The sequence below is a fragment of the Sprattus sprattus genome, assembly GCF_963457725.1.
Source record: "Sprattus sprattus genome assembly, chromosome: 16".
NCBI classification, from domain to species: domain Eukaryota; kingdom Metazoa; phylum Chordata; class Actinopteri; order Clupeiformes; family Clupeidae; genus Sprattus; species Sprattus sprattus.
The window spans coordinates 23,328,153-23,345,992 of NC_137914.1; the positions used below are offsets into that span (position 1 = coordinate 23,328,153).

The 17,840-nt window shown below is 42.3% G+C and overlaps 1 protein-coding gene across 1 annotated transcript in view; it reads left to right on the forward strand.

Moving 5' to 3' along the window:
* Positions 1-17,840, forward strand: part of lgr6 (leucine-rich repeat containing G protein-coupled receptor 6) — a gene marked incomplete at its 5' end in the record, with an annotated part of 70,325 nt that overhangs the window by 45,614 nt on the left and 6,871 nt on the right. The window contains 8 exons of the mRNA XM_080854304.1: positions 2,747-2,818; positions 6,707-6,778; positions 10,871-11,086; positions 11,594-11,665; positions 15,545-15,613; positions 16,203-16,274; positions 16,558-16,629; positions 17,408-17,476. Coding sequence (XP_080710430.1) covers positions 2,747-2,818; positions 6,707-6,778; positions 10,871-11,086; positions 11,594-11,665; positions 15,545-15,613; positions 16,203-16,274; positions 16,558-16,629; positions 17,408-17,476 — 714 coding nt within the window. The remainder of the gene's footprint in view (positions 1-2,746; positions 2,819-6,706; positions 6,779-10,870; positions 11,087-11,593; positions 11,666-15,544; positions 15,614-16,202; positions 16,275-16,557; positions 16,630-17,407; positions 17,477-17,840) is intronic.

The following is a 17,840-nucleotide window of genomic DNA, read 5'->3' on the forward strand; positions in this document are numbered from 1 at the left end:
ACAAACCCAAATTAAATCCAAAAAAGAGAATGATTAAAGTTTTACGGTATTTTGGCCCCCAATGAAGCATCTAACAGGAGACAGATGCTGGGCTGAATGCGGCTAATGCTGTCCATTTGTCTCTGTGTTCCCTGTGTCTGACTGCGGGCTGCTCGTTGTCATCGCTGCTTACATTTGCGAGAGGCCTCTCTCCACACAGAAACACAACAGTACTGCCAGTTGACACCAACTTTAAACATAAAAATGGGCATAGCTTTTGAACCTCTCCACCAGTTCTCTCTCCGTTTTCCACGTAGATATTTAGTATTACAAAGATACACAGTAAATAGTCTTGTAAATACTATGTCATAATTACATTTACAAGTTAACACCCTGTTTGAACATTGCGTGAAACCATGAATCTGCACTTGTTGCATTATCAACAGCTAATTCCTTTTTGCGTCCACGTGTTCATATATCTTAAGTGTGACCTTAAAGGACACAACAGTGTCCATACCCCTGTGTTAATACAGTTGTCGCTCCAATTGTTAGAGTTACCCAATAACATATCTACTATGGCAGAGTAGGGTGAAGTGTGTCTGAATAGCTGGCTTGTGTTTGCAAACTGCAGGGCTCCACATGTGAAGCTCAGTTTCAATTTCAGTTGCGGCAATATCCGCCAGCAGCTGTTTTTCAGCAACACTTTCTTCAGTGATAAAAGTCATAAACCACATAGAAATATTTTAATCTAACACCTCCTCTATACAAAAAACCTTATTACTTTGTCAGTTTGTGGCTAGAAGAAAGACTTACCATTTTTTTCTCTTCAAAGCCATCAAAGAAGTGTAGTGTCTCAATAAAAGTGAAATCAAGTAAAACTGATTCATTTGGGCTTTTGCAGGGGGGAAAAAAACGAAGAACAATATTTTCATTGTTTATGCATCTCATGTGGTCTTGGTCCCAAAGCTTGGAGGATCTCCCAAAGAGAGATCATCTCCTCACCTTCTAAATCTATGCCATCAATACCATGTTTTTCTCATTCTCACCTTCTATAATCTTAACATTAAAAACCCATTAACCAAAATCACTGCACTTTGAATTGTGGACCAAAGAGAAGAAGTTGGAAGAGGACTAAAGCCTGCAAGCCAGCGGGAGTTGCAAAACAAGAGCTCTGAGAGTGTTTTTGTGGGCTGCACGTTAATGCGGATTACTTTTATAGATGTCAGAACCTCTGCCTTTCCCCTTGAAGATGGAACCTTTGAAATAGCTCAGATTTAAAAGGACCCGTGGGTCCAAACCCAGTGGAATCTGAGAATGTATTTATGAAACAGACCTGCGGGTAAAAAGACAGACATTGCTGATTATTGAAGCAGGTGATTGGTTAAAAAAAGGGGCCTTTTCATTTGTTGCAGATATCTTTGAGAAGTGGTCAGTAGAAATAAGACTGAGAAGTGTTCAATAGAAGAAGAAGACTAAGTAGTGTTCAGGGAAGTTCTTGTGATGTGATTCATTTCCTACCCACACAGAAACGTCACTCAAGCAGCCAAACTCCTCTTGCCTCCAAATCTCACACTCATATTTTTTTCCACAAAACAAACACTTGTGACACCCGCAATCCATTGTGTTGTATCAGAAATAGCAACCATGGTCTGTGGTCTGGCACCTGCGGGACGGCTCGGAGATCTTCAGAGCCACTGACTTGAGTGAAAAGCTGTCAGTCTGTTCGCTTGACATGCCAGGCACTTTTCACCAGCGCTGCCTTCCTTCTCTGTGACAAGGCAGGTTTGTTTTGGCCAGAGCTGTCATATCCATCACGTTTGCTAGTCTGACTAAAAGGGCTAAACAAGGGCCACAGTACACAAAACCTTCCTCCCTCTCTTTCTCTCTCTCTTACTTTCTCTGTGTCTATCTCTCTCATGTTTGCACACTCAGGCACAAAAGCAACGGCTTGGCAAATGGGAGCAATGCCTTCACATGCGAAAAGGGAGCGAAAGTCAGGGGAAGAAATGTGTGCGAGACATATGGGTGGTCTCCACTCACAGGAGGCCAGATTTATGTTTAGACTGACCTTCCAGGGCCCGTAAGCCAGAGGAACGCTTTTGACAGTGCCACCCATACAAACAGATACAAATAGTTATTAGGTGATTTATTTGATAAACAAATTGATTTGCGCAAACGGGTAAGTTGACAGCTGTTAAGCATTCGGTTTCCTCTTCTATCCTGACATGGCTTTCTTCCATATGCCCCAAGGGCTCGGTGTGATATGAGGGTTTGACTCTGACGCCGAGGTCTGAGAGGACAACTGAAAACTTCATACAGACAACAGGGCCATTTTCATTTCATTTTTCCTATTTTCTTCAGAATCTTAGCGATTTTGTTGGTTTGTTATTATTGGGATATGACTCACTGGAACTTTTTTTTTTTTTTTTTTGACTGAATGTTACATTTTTTAAGGGGAAGCAAATGTAAGAATTTAGGGCTGAAATAAGAATTCAGAAGTGAGTGAGAGACCGAAGGAGTGAGAGAAAGAGAGAGAGGGAGAGAGAGAAAAACTCCTGAAACTCCAGCTGTGGAAGAGCTTGAGTGTCAGTGAGCTCCTCTGGTCCCTGTAGGTTTCCTGTGCCGTTGAAAGTTAGTGAGTGTTTCCAATCCCCCCAGCTTTCAAAAAACACAAACTTTCATGAATCTGCCAGAGAAGGACCTCTGCTAAAGCCATCACTGCTTTGGACTTCAAGTGAACCAAACTATGTCTTTGTCCCCCCCCCAGGCGTCTCTCCGGCAATCACCTGAGACACATCCCCGGACCGGTGTTCCAAGGCCTCTACAACCTCAAAGTCCTGTAAGTACCCCAGGTAGTGTGCTTTTGGAACATGAAAAAGAAGAAGAAAAAGAATATTCATTTTGTGTCCTTCCAGAAAATGTCATAATTTACAGGCTGGCCCACGTTAACTGAAAGTCTGCCAGAAGTTTATGTGGCTCATTTAGAAAAAAAAAGTTTTGGTAACATTTTCTATTTGGTCTTTTGTGTGTAATGTTTTGTGGATGTTTTTACCATAACAAAGTGAAAGCACATTATGAAAACAAAGAGCAGACATCAAAGAGAATTTAAGTTTGTAATCATTTATTTGACATACTAATGTAATGCATGGGTCAGATGTATCAATGACAAACGTCCTCTACACTCTCTTTATAGTCGCTTTTTCTCACAGACTCTTACTTTCTTGGAGAGCATAAAGGAAGGCAGGTCCTCAGACCACATGAAAACACACAACACACAAATACACTTCCAAGATCAAAGTGCAAGAAAAAGGAGGGGGGGGGGGCGGAAGTAGATAAGGCCTTTATATGTTTGTCTTACAAACGCCGACAAACGTGTTTTATTCGAGCGCCCAAAAGGAGGCGGACAGGCGCAGTGGTGATGTGCTCGAATAAATGAGCCGGGCGATCAGGTTCTACTTCCTGGGCCGCCCCTGTCTCCTCGGTTCCTCCTCAGCCTTGGAGGAGCGGACACCTGATCCGCACCTGATCTTTTCTCCCCGCGTGCACCGCCTCCAGGGAGAACTGGGGCAGGAGGAGTCCATTTCCCTGTCCGCTCATTCATCAGGGCCCCGGCTGTCAGATCCATCACCAGGGGACTCGCTGCTTAAAGGACAGGGAGATCCCTTTACTGGCTCTCTCACGGCGGATGTTCCCAGACCTGACCTAAACAAATATCTGCACAAGGGGGTGGGATTGGGGCGGGTTGAAGGCTCTCTGATCGACTTTGATGAAGTTTTTAAAGTTGTTGTTTTAGGCTGCAAAGATCTAGTAACACTGTGAAGCAACTATAAAACAACACATATGCAAACATTTCCTACTTAGCAATATGGAAATCACATTGGTATTTCTGTAATGGTCTGGTCAAAGTGTGTGTGTGTGCATGCATGCAAAAATAATTATTTATCTTTGTCCTGACTGTTTGTAGAAAATGGCAGTAAACCCCAGGCTTATTATGTCATTACTGAAAATTGAATACCCAGATGGCTAGAGGTCAAGGCACACAGTTGGCTTGAAAATCACTCTCAGCTCAACCTTGGAGGAGTTAACAATACCAGTTCGTTTCCACATCTATTTATTACGCTTGTTTGCTGTCAGAGGGATCTTGGCATCAGCTGACCCTGTTTGGGGTTAGCACAAGGTTCCATGGTGTTCCTGCCGGATCCCACTTTGATATGGGCCATTCTACCGAATTCGTGTAATATGCAGTCCCTCAACAATAAAAACTATTTACAAAACAATTAGGTATTTAGGCATAGATATTTAATTAGAAAATGTTATGGTCTATATAAACCCAATGCATTACATGAGATAGTGATAAGCTAAATATATACAAAATCATCATTTATAGGGTACTTTCTATTGGGAAGTAGCTGTCCCCAACCCTGACATCTAAATTTCAATGCCTTTAAATAACACTTTTCAATTTTTTTAGATTTTTTTCAATGATTTAATTTCAAAGATCTTTATGATTGGGTTGAAACAGAACTTGGAATATTTAGATTTATTGTGGGTTTAATTTTCAAATCAATTTTCTATACTCAAAAAATCATGTCCCTAGTTTTCATGTCACTACCGAAACACAAGAGTTTTAGTCCATTGGCTGAGCCTGTGTTTTAGCCACGACTCTGCATTTTTGACCATGCAGTGACACTGCATCTCTGACCCTCATGGTTGAATGGTAAGTAGCTAAATCCCATAGTTTTTATATAAATGTGTTCCAAAGTCTGAAAATCGACGTGTAACCTTAAGAATTGTCACTACCGAAACGCATGCTTTCTTCAATTAAGTAAACCTTTTGGGGTTTCATGGAAAATCTTATGTTTGTATGTGTGTTCACCTCTTCAAAGATGTGTTTGCATGCCGTGTGCTTGTTAGAATTCTTTATTTATGCTTAAAGTTAGCTAGAATTGTCACTACCGAAACAGTCACTACCGAAACATATGGTAGTGACCTGATGATTTCAGTAGTGACAAAATGAATTGGTAAGTAGTTCAATCCCATAATTTTTAAATAAATGTGTTGTGTGGACTAAAGGGCGGCCCAGAGCACCTTTTGGAAGATTTTGGGAGAGAAATGAACATCCATCCAACAGTGCAGTCACTACCGAAACACTGGATGTCACTACCGAAACAGTGCAGCACTACCGAAACACAGGATGTTTTGTAAAAAATTAAGTATATTGAGTAATCAACTAAAATGTTATGATACTGATTGGATTAATGTATGTTCAATTTCATCAATGAACAACTCTGGAATCAATATGATCAGTATTTAGCATTTTACAAAGAAATATTGCACTTAGATTTTGATGAATTGTATAAATTGAACTTGAAAATTTGGTAAAAAATTCATTTTTATGGATTTCATTGTGAAAACCTTCAAGAAATATTTGTAAAAATACTCTTCAGAGAAGGGAAGGAAACACAATCTGAACAGGTCAATAATAATACTTTTTTACTATAGTAAATGTGATGTTTCGGTTGTGACAATTTTTGGAAGAGGAAAAACATTCCAACACATTCTGAAAATACAATATAAAAATTGACTGTTCTTTTACTAGATAAGTGTACTTTAGATATGGTACAATATACATACGGACAAAGTTTTGGGAATAAAACATAAAAAAAATCCATATATTTCCGACCTGACTTTGCACCAATTCGGTAGAATGGCCCATATATGAATCAAGCAAAACAACCACTGTGTTATCCAACCAGAATGTTTGAAGTCTGCATAGAATAATAGCCGTGTCTAGCTAAGATATCTAGCTATGCATTCTTTACCAAACAAAAATAGTGTAGAACATTTTCTCAAAAAAAAATCACTGTTATTTTGTAATGACCCCTGAAATACAAAAAAAAATATTTGACATAAAAAAACCCTCTCTGACATCATCTCAGGGCTAGCCATTTGAAGTCCAAGTGCACAATGGCTGTTGTGGCACCACGATTCCTTGATAAAGGCATCCTGGCCACAAAGGCATGCTTTATACTGCAAACACTGGCAACTTTATGCTGCACGCTCAAATGTCAGGGGTTTCAGTCGATTGGACATGATAAAGCTGTCTGCAGTGTAATTAAGCCCTATCGGCTAAGACTGCAAGGTCTCACGTTGGAATCATTTGCATTGTTCAAAGAGCTGGGCCATTTATTGTTCTCTGCTTCCTCTTCCCTTTTCATTCACCAGGCTTGTGAGCATGACATCAGCAGCCCACCCAAGGAGTCTCTCTCTCTCTCTCTCTCTCTCTCTCTCTCTTTCTCTCTCTCTCTCTCTTTCTTTCTTTCTCCTATCCTCCCATCTTTCTTTCTCATTCTCTGCCTTCCTCCGCCCCTCCCTTCCTCTGGTTTCTCTCATTGAAAAGGAACACCAAACGGTGAATGAAATAATATCTCGCGACTTATTGATGTCAGGAAGTTTACAATGCTCTCGCCCTCCTGTGTAAATAACAACCCTGTGTGGAGGAGTCGGACCAGCATGCAATGCGTGCCACACATTCTGTGACAGCACACTATTTCATCATGAGAGAATGCTCCCATGATGTTATAGAGATAGTCACTCTGAATCCTTGAATGATGGGGGGGAGGCTTACAGACTTAAAAATAGAAGAACATGCAGAGTTTTGAAGACTTAGTCTTCTCAGGCTTGTTCCCATCATATGATAAATAGGTATTTCTTATCTCCTGTCCAGGATGTTGCAGAATAATCAGCTTGAGCGCCTACCCAGTGAAGAGCCATGGGATTTGCCCAACTTGTTGTCCCTGTGAGTATGAACTCTCTCTCTCTAGCTAATAATGAAACATACCTTCTGCTTGGTGATGACGTTAAATCGTTAAACATTATTGAACTGCTTCTTCTGCAGCAAGTTCCTTCAGTGTGACAGCTCATGACAATTGTCTAGTTTTACAGCGGTCAAAATAAGTTGACTCTTTTCCTGGGCCTATTTTTATAATTGACAGAATTTTTCATGTAATTGATTACATGGTAGCTTTCCAAACACAGTAAGTGAAAGACACTTATCTCGTCTTTTGATCAGTTTGACAACCTCTGGCATCAAGGCCCTGAGAATGAGAATCAAGCTCCAACGTGGCAATACTATTCACTCTCTGCTGAGAGCAGACAACTGACGTGGAGCCAAGTTGTTTTGGGGGAAACTAAATAGGTGCAGAGAAACAAAGCTATCAGCTCCATCTCTAATAATACGCCTGGAGGCTTCCAGAAGCACCAAGTAAAACCAAGGAACCTCGTCAAGAGCGAGAGGAAGCTGTGAATCATATGGCGAAGGGGAAACACAATAACTTGTTTAGCGGCACTCTATCAGATGCAATAATTTGCAGTTAGGATAGAGTCGCCTATTACTGTAATCCAGCCATGAGGTAACACTTGGCAAGTACATGTAATAGAGCCAGTGCAGGAAAGCTGGGTTATTTATACGCCTATTAGGACCATTAAGGCCTTCATTAAACAGCTTCCACCAGGGAGGATCGAGTTCACAATTTATGGCACACAGGGTGATAGTAAAACAGGTGTTCCATGGCTGTACAAGTGTCAAGCAGAGAATTCGGTCAAGCTATTTTTTTTCCGTAATAACTCGAGGAAACTCATGTTTTAACAGTACTACGTAGCAGATGTTTAAAGCTGTCGAAAAAGGGGGGAAACTGCCCTAAAGATATTGCATAATTTGTCATGCTCCTTGTTCAGAAAATGTGACAAAATAACACAGATGAAGAATCATTGAAGTCTTCCTTTTTTTTGTGCACCTGAAAACTTGTGTAATCAGGTTTGGATCGGTTTCGGATAAGGCGTAAGAAAGTTTGGGAAAGTTAGGTACGTTGGAGGAGTAAGTTAGAGGAACTCAGGGTTGTTTTGACATCAGAATTGTGAGGAGAGGACGTGTGCTTGGGGGTTTGTTAGCCCCATCTGGAACTCATGAGGCAACCACCAGACAATCCAGCACCCGAAAAAGAGCGCAGAGATCTTCAATGAGCTGTGAAGGAACCCAATTTTCCATCAGTTACTCTTCCCTCTCTCTGCACTCCAGCCATTTCCCTCCTAATCGGAATCATGCCCCATCCTAACCAGTTCCCCATGAAAAGGTCAGAATCTAAATATTGTCCGGGGGTTCAGCTGGTCTACTCCATCTGTTCCAGGTCCATCTACCCCCAATTCCATCAAATTGCTCTGGCCTCCCCTGCACAATACCACCAAGGCTCTGCAGGCCCTGTTTTCCAAATGAATAATTCCATGTAAATATCCATTTGGTCATTTCCTTTACCTTGCGAGGATGTTTTCATTAGAGTCATGGCGTACAAATTTAATTTCTTTGCCACCAACGGAGATTTTCCGAATGGAAGACATGCCTGGTTCCACCAATGACTCCAGACACTAACTTGTGGCCAGGGCCTCCCTGAAGCACAGCTGAGAGTTGGCAGCCAGCCAACCTCACGCTCACTTTCAAACCCACCCAACAAAAGAAGGGATGATTGAGCAAGGTGTTTAATGCCCACCCCCTCTCCCACTCCCCAAATTCTCCTCCCCCACTGTCCAACACTCCATCTCAATCTACACACTTGCGTGGGAGGGTTCACACACACACAGACACACACACACTATCATACACAAAGTAAAAAGCATTTGATAAGCTCAAAACACGTCATTTGGGGCTAATGATAAGTCACAGATCACTAAATTGCTAGTGGGGGCTTCAAAAATTGGTGTTGCTTGGAGCCTCACAAAGAGTGGCGCTAGGCTTAAAGGGGGAGCAAGGCAGGGGGCAGATCTCATCTATCGCTCCTCAAAGGGCAGCAAACAGACCACATACCCTGGAGCCACAGATTCCCATCTTTTTCAACGCATATAAGGAAAAGAGGGCAACTTGTACAACTGCCCAGAAACAACGCTGGAGGCAAACCAAAATTAGGTGTGTTTAACAGGGGTGATAAATCCTTCTGTCTCCTGAAACTACCTAACCTTTCATTAATTCCCAGTATTTGGGGGCCAGGGAATCATTTAGACTTTGATGTAACTGACAAAAACAATTCCTCAAGGCAATACAAATATGTTTAATTTAAAAGTGTTTTCAACGTTTTTAATGCCTAATCCCATATCTTGTCCAAACACTTTTTGACCATCTCCACGTCCTACCCTGCTGATTGATGAAACACCCTGGATCAAGTCCAAAGAATCACTCAAGTCGTGACACTTTAATTTTAGCTCCGAACTTAACCCCGAGCCCCCGAGTGACTAGAGGGTGAAAGAGGCCAGGGTGAAACAAATGAGTGTGAGAGGGGGTCAGCTGGGAGACTGGGAGAGGAAGTGATCACATCGGCCCCACGTGCCCAAGCGCTGTCATACATCACGGACGGGGAGGAAGGCCTGCGGAGTCTCCAGGCACATGTCCCGATTTGGAAACGGGGTACATCCATTACATCAAAGAGGCCGCTTGTTGACACGGGGGGAGGAGGGGGTGGAGGGATGGCCTCACATTTATCTTGGTTGTGGAGACATCAAGGCCTGCTCGCGGATGGACGAGAAATAAGAGAGGAGGAGAAGGAGGAGGCACTCCTCGATCCTCTGATATGCAGAAGAATTCCGCTCGCCTGCCCCTTCAATTATTTCCAGAAGTCATTGATTGCCTCTCCGCCGTTTCACAGTGGCCTCACCATTATTCCCTGAAAACTTTCCATTTGATGTGACTCATCAATTGCACCGTTTTTTTATTCTCACACCACACAGACGTTTCAGTAAAGCAAAAATCCCTGATATTAGACAATTGGAAGTGAGTCGTGAGTATTATACAGATTTGCAAAGGCAAAATGACAGAGAGAGGAGGCTTGATCTGAAGTATGCCTTCATGTGGTTTGGATCAATGTACTCTCTTCTCAGTGGCGACAGTACACGTCTAAACTGATTAAACCCCTCTCAAAACCATCCTGGGAGTATCACCTGTAATTAATGTAACCTCTCCCACCCTCTCGCACGGCCTGGATTTCACTGGCAGATCAGGTTAAGGAAGAGGGAAGGACGCTCGCTCAAGAGTTTAACACAATCATGTTTTTTCTGAAGTACACTGCAGAGAGAGGGTGCCAATGAGCATGTCTGTGCTGGTGCAGTTAAATATAGCTTAATCAAGAACAGGTATAAATCATCCTCAATGGCACCCAAGGAGCCTCGGGAGCTGCGGTTCTTGCAGAGGGAAAGACAAAAGAGAGGAAGGAAAACAGAGTGCTGGAGCTCTGACGAAAGTACTGCAGTGAGATCTCAAAGCCAAGATGTAAAATTACTAGACCACAAAAAGAGGCTGTAGGAAGGACCAGGCTCACCCTCCCTTCCAGCAGCTCCCTCGGTCTCTTTGTTGTTCTCTTTCAATTTGACTTTATAAGGAATTCCCAGTTTTCGCTCAGAAAGAAAAGGAGTGACTCTGTGGCTGAGCGGGAGAAAAGAAGCTTTTCCCCACAGAACTGAAGTGACTATGGCATCAGTGGGTCCAGAGCCAACTCTCTTGCCTCTAGCTTGAAAGCTATGGGGGCCATTTAAGAGCAAACAGTCACTTCAGGGAAGCGTTTGATGGTGGCCAAATACCTCCATTGGCACAAAGCCAATGGCGTTCATCGTTTGAATGGAACAAAAGACCCCTACTTTTGTATTGTTTTGATATCCACTGTTGACTGAACTCCCTCATCTATTTCAAAGCAAACTTGGGGGAATACTAAGAAATACATCTATACCAAGAACATTTAAAAAGGTCACAAGCACATCTTTGAATGCTTACAGCCTTCAAACATCCCTGTCCCATAAAGCATTTGAATTTGTGTATTTCTCTCCCCCTTAAATCAATCGTGTCCTGTCCACCCAGGCGTCTGGATGCCAACCTGATAGTGGAGGTCCCTCCACAGACCTTCTCTGGCCTCCGGTCCCTCCGGCATCTTTGGCTGGATGACAACGCGCTGACGGAGATCCCAGTGGGTGCCCTCAATAACCTGGCCTCCCTGCAGGCTATGACCCTGGCACTCAATCGCATCAGCCACATCCCTGACAACGCCTTCCGCAATCTCTCTAACCTGGTTGTGCTGTAAGTAGAGTGCACGCATGTAATGTAAATGCGTAGACATTGGACTTGCATGTAAGTTGTGTACAGACATAAGGACTATACAGAGAAGTGGTTGTGTATTCTAATAATATGATGATTGACAGTGTGAGCAGTAGTAAAAACCTGTGTTAAAAAGGTTGTCGTACAGATATGACCTGCACAATACTTATGTCTGAATGTATGATAGACTGTGGCCAAAGGCCCACGGGGGAACCTTGCCAAAAGAGGCTTGAAATGTAATTTGACGCATGAGTAGTGGTTTAATTGAAGCCTTTTAATCCTTGTAACTGTTCATTAAACACTGCTCTGGTCTCTTTTGGATGTTTATAATGTGGATTTTGTCTAAGAAATTAGCAGTATTATACTATGCAGACATAACATTGGGGCTATGATTGAGGTCATGCGTGCAACCAGCAAAATCATACTGTTTGTTTTTCAAACAACTGTTTGAATGTGTACTCTGATTATAATTACCACTTTGATTTCTAGGCATCTTCATAACAACATGATCAAGACCCTGGGACAGAATTGCTTTGAGGGACTGTACAGCCTAGAGACTCTGTAAGTACCTACTGATGATATAAATCCTAAAATACAGGGTTTTCAGTTCCCGTCACTGATGGTTCTTGGGAACTTTTTTATTTGTTATGTGAGAGCTTTGACTGAGACTTCCTAACAATACACTAATGGAATCAATCTTTATTTAAAGAGAGAAGCCTTCATTTAACAACTTCAAACTGACCTCAAATTTTTCCAGCCTAATCACTTACTGAAATGTGTGCCTATTTACGTGTAAAATAAAAATAATAATATTAAAGATAAAACCGGGTCCAAAAGCAGAGGACTACCTTTGATGGAGTCAATCATTAATAATCAAAAGAGCAGTCTTAATACTGTGTTGTAAAACGTTCTGTTATTATGCTGTCAGTCTGTTCATCAGCAGATTGTAGGGTAGCTGTGAAGGAGCGCTACCCTAGTGTTTTCTTTCACTGTGCATATACAAACAACCATTGGATACGCTTGATAAATTACAGTGTATTTTGTTGACTGAAAATACTGCTATGATGAAAGGGATGATTTAATAAAGGTTACTTAAAGGTAACTATGCAACTGCTAAATTGTATACTGCAGTATGACAGGTTCATTATAATCTTTAATCTAAACTGTACATGGCCTATGAAGTTTTTATATATATATTGAGAGTAATGCAGACCAATAACTTGGATCAGTCAGCACTGGAAAATCAAAAACATCTCTGTCATTTCATTTTGAAAATCAGGAAAACATATGTGAGCATATGAGTACACATGTTGTGGCCTGAAACACAGAGCAAAAGGGCAACTTGAGTGAGGAGCCGCCACAAAGTGGTCTCTTGTTGATTCAACTACGCTGAAGCATTCCGGAACTCTTCTGGCAACATCTGAGGCATGTGAGGAACACGGAATGTTTGATGGCAGCTGTATGGTGGCACACTGTCATAGAATTTGTGCCAATTGGCCAACACTTGTCTCACATCTCAACTCCAAGGGGGTTGTACACTGTAGTGCATAAGATATTTGTGTACTGATATGTGGAACAAGGACTATCAGTTTTATGCAAATAGCTCTAAAGTTTAAGGACCAAATGCAAGTAAATGTTAAAAGACTTACTGAGTGATTGCAGTTAAAGCAAACTTTTTTGCCAAATTGATCTCTTTTAGAAAATATGAATCTATTTACATATCCAATACTTGAAGTAAAACTATAAAATATCTATTTTCAGGAGAGTTTTTTCTGGTAAGTCAGGAATATAGTTTTTGTTCAGTAAGAAGAAACACAGACACACATAAACACTTTCACTCATACTCAGACTCACTCTCTTACACACACACACACAGACACACACACACACACACACACACACACACACACACACACACACACACACACACACACACACACACACACACACACACACCCCTTTTATGTGGCTGGGATTATAAAGCCAATTTGCACTGCATTTGCTGGTGTTATGCATTAAAAATAGTCAAGGCGGGTATGGGAACCCTCTGCTTTAAAGGATTCAGCATATGCTGGAGTCATGGTGGTCTCCAGGATACTGAGTGTTTGACACCTGCTTTTTAATGGCCCGCTGAAGTGTTAAGAATGACGTTTCGCTCTTTATATGAAGTATTTAAGATTTGAAAGTATCATACAAGCAAACACCCAACACACACACACACACACACACACACACACACACACACTCACTCACTCACTCACTCACTCACTCACACACACACACACACACACACACATTTGAGGGAGAGCGAGAGAGAGGGAGAGACCACAGTGAAAAACTATGCACATGCTCCATGCAATGGAAAATCAATTAAACCCTGAATGTATTTTCAGGTATTGATCAAAATATTATGCGTTCCTTTTAGGTAATAAAAATGCATTTGTGGACAGCAAATAATCATGAATGTTAAAATATATATAAATAAATAATAATTTCTGGATCAGAGTGTTTACAACTGTGGCCAGGAGGCCAGCACAACAGGACTGTGAGGGCAGGTCACGTATCAGATGGCAGTTTTTTGACTGCCGTCATAGTGCAGGCAGAATGTCCTGCTAATCCTCGCAAAGGAAATCGCTTACGTGTAACCAGAGCTGGAGGCCGACCCGATGCCATCTGCTCAGGCTGGATCAGTGGCTGTGGCCTGGGTCGTCTCGGGTGTGTGAGCCCTGTGTGTGTGTGTGTGTGTGTGTGTGTGTGTGTAAGTGGCCAGGCCCTGTGGGCAAAAGGGAGTCACGGCCCTGAGAGTGTTGTTGTTGGGTATGGTGCTCATTGAAACAGCAAAGGCAGCACACCCTCTGATTCAGTCTGTGCACTTGGCCCAGGAAATTAAAAGCCTTATTCAAGCTTATCTAAGATTCTTTTTTTCAAAGCAGCAACTGATTGATGTTTCAAAGTGCTAAAGACTAAACCCACACATTGCAGCCTGAGCTCGCCGGTAGGTTACCACCCATTTTTTCCATCTGTTTTACTGGTGGAGTTATAGTTTGTTGTGTTTTGCGTTGTCACACTAAAACATTTATTCGTGGAACGAGTTAAACGTTACAGGTCTCTTTTTTGAACATGTTTCTAATAAAATAACCAGTGAAATATTTGGTCTGACGCACCACCCGTGTGTCTAACACATCGAAGTCAGGCCATGGGGACAGAACTTAGGTAATAGGGGCTTTCAGGGTGCAGTGCTCTTTTTGGGGAAGTGACGGCACATCACAGCTGCTGGATCATATGTGCAAAAGGGGGAAGAAGAGGGCACCTGGCTTTTGCTAAAGGGTGTATTTCTCTATCATAGGACTGAGTGTTTTACCCACTCTGGCTAGCCGCCAAGGCAGGTTCTTTCTCATTCGCAAGCTCACTTCAAAAGAGGTGGCCTCCAGCCAGAACGTTTTTCCTCCCTCCCTTTATTTCTTTTTTTTTCTTTCTCTCTCTCTCTCCTGAAAGGAAAAATATATAAACATTTAGACTGTTTTGAAAGCTTACACTTAACACTGAGGGATAAGACTCATAATTACATGGATAATGAGGTATATTCAGCCCTCTGTTTTCTTAGTCCATGGGACGGGACGCAGTGACGACGGGCTGGGCCATGGATGAGGACGCCAGAGCCAAAAACCAGACGATTTACATCCTTTTATTTACCATCATCCCATTCTCCCTTTCAAGCACTGTTCATTTACTGGGCAAATGAGAAATGAGAAGAAAAAAAAAAACGAGAGAGAAAAAAAAAAACCTACAGCTCTTGTTCAATTATAGGATTTTCCCCCCAATAATTGCTCCTTGAAACCTGGAGTGGAAAGCAAGATGAAAAGAAACATTAGACATCCAAGAAAAGCAGTGAAGTCTCTCTGGAGAGGAGGGTAGACTTTGATAAACGTATTGTTCAAGCACCTGCGTATAAAGCCGATCGTCCATGGCAACCACTCTTGTTTGTGCTCGGCATCGAGCCTTTGACGTGAGCTTCCCAGCGTGCTAATGAAATACATACACGTTGTAATTTTAATGCGCTGGGGGGGGGGGGGGGGGGGGGGGGGGGTTGCGGGGGTGGAGATGGGGATCGGGGTCATGTAATGTTCAGTTACCTTGCCACAGCTGTAGTAGTCCCCAAGAGCAGTCTATATGTAAACCAGAGCCACTTGTGAAAGTTCTGCCTCCATTTTGATAAACACTGTTTCTGACAGCATAGTCTCCGTGGATGTCGTAGATACAATACAGGCATATTTTAAAAGATAGAGAGGATTGTCATCTCCATTAGAACCATAATGTAGAAACCATTCTCTATGATGTGTTGTTTATTATTCTCACAGGGTTCATGGTTCTGTGCGTGAACCTGTAATTTTATAAAAATGTATGGACATGTCCCCCCTCACTCTTTTTTTTATCTTGAAGGGAGCTGAACTACAATGAGCTGCAAGAGTTCCCCGTGGCTATTCGGACCCTGGCGAAGCTTCAGGAACTGTGAGTATCCACAGAACCCATTCCCACCTCAGCCAGTCCCCCCTCACCCTTGTCACCTAACCCAGCCAACAGGACAGGCTTTATTGAGCCTCTTCATGTTCGCCGCCTGGTATGGCTGCAATGTTCCCGTTTTCCCTGCTAATCCCGTTTACTGCGCACAACGTGGCCCGCTGATACTATCTCCCTCGACCCCAGCACATGCTCTTCAGTGAGGATTGGAGTCTTTCCGGCTCATGTGTCCCAAAGTGTTTTTCAGCTGTGTTTGTGCAGTGGAACAGGTGCATGTGCAAGGCATTAGGGCACTGTCCGTTGGATGTGACATATTCCATATTATTTTTAATTCACTTTACAAAACCATTATCCATATTAGAGTGATCCAGATGCAAATCCAGGCTTATTTCTTGGCATATCTGTCTGCATGTTATAAGGACTATTTCCCTGACAAACTTTGGGGCAATAATGGATTAAGAGAAGGATTATGACTTCTCAACAGTGTAGTTTTTAAAAACTTTTCTCACAGACACTGTAAGACTCGTACGCAGATTTTAGTATTTGTGTTGCAATATAATGAACATTTTGCTTGTTACAGGGGATTCCACAACAACAATATTAAGGCCATCCCAGAACGGGCTTTTGTGGGAAACCCACTACTACAAACCATGTGAGTTTCTCTCCTTTTATATGGTAGTCCCTAACAACACTTCCCAGGGCCTGTCCCCTAATCCTGCCGAACTGTGTGGAATTCTTCTGTACTCAAGCCAAATATGCCTGTTAGGGTGACATTCACTCGCTTCAATATTCAATAATGTAACTCACATTGCAGGCAAATTGAAAGACAATGAAGTTAGAGAAATGAATTATGCTGTGAAAGTTAATGTCATATTTGAATCATATTCCACGACAGCTTGAACTCTCTTCTCACTCACTCTTTTCATTTCCCACAGAAATTTTTATGAGAATCCAATCCAGTTTGTGGGCAGATCTGCTTTCCAGTTCTTACCAAAGTTACATACCCTGTGAGTGTTCTGTGGCAAATCTAATTTGTGAGTTGATGAATGTGTGAAATGTTTTTGGTAAAACTATACTTACCCTGTTAAGACAAACTCAAACCCGTATTTGCTGAGGTACAGACAAAGGTTTTTCCTAAATGTATAATTTTCCATCAGAGGCTAAAATTACCTTGGGTTAGACTAGCAATTCTATGAATGATTACAGTTCGGAGTGTCACGTTAAATCTCTAAAATATACTTTTGATTTGTTTTTCATATCATTATTTGCATGCGTAACATTCATCCATCTTCAGAACTGTGGCAATCTAAGAGGTGGCAAATTATGTCCATACTTGACTGACTGCATATCAGCGTCACGCAGAAGTACACCTAGCCGTCTATACGTTTATCCCGTAATCAGCGTCTTTGTTCCAGTGTATGAATTTTCTTAATGGTATCACATTAGCATGAATCATGATGATGAACAAAAGACTGATTCCACCGCCAGAGCTCTCAACAGGAGCCAACCATGTGTGCTTTAGACGGGCGCTGTTATCACAGCTCATTGCAATGAAGTGCTGGGGCTCAAATGTTTGGTCTACCTCAGATTCCAGAGCTCCAAGCGCAGAGCTGCCTTCTCAACGAGCAGGCCAGCTCTCGCAGCTCCCTCTCTCTCGCTCTACCTTTGCCTCTCTCTCTCTCTCCCGCTCTACCTTAGCCTCTCTCTCTGAGGCTGCAGCTGCTAGCTTTCCTGTCTGTGCTGGCGTAATGAACCAAACTAATGAGTCCTAACCACACTCCACAGCTCCCTCAATGGAGCCACGGAAATTCAAGAATTCCCTGATCTGAAAGGAACAACCAGTCTGGAAATACTGTGAGTGTGTCTCCACTTTTGTTTTTCTTTTTTCCCCTCCACATAAACTGCAATATTATCTGTGAAGCGAGACATAACTAACCCTAGATGCATAATACTTAAGGTGTCTGTGGGTTGTCATTTGAGTTTAACGATCACTGTGAACAAATTCTGTGCTGTTTGAAGGATATTGGCAGAATTGTTTTTTCTCTGATTAAATAACTAATTGGCATGTCACGGACTAAAATAGAGCCATTGAAACCACGCCAGCCATTCAAACCGTCAAGGCGACTGATGGCACTGTTTCAGCATTCATGGTAGTAATTGTTTACTAAATAGAGTTGTGCCTGCTTGCGTTGATTTGCAAAATAACCTCTGGAGCCTC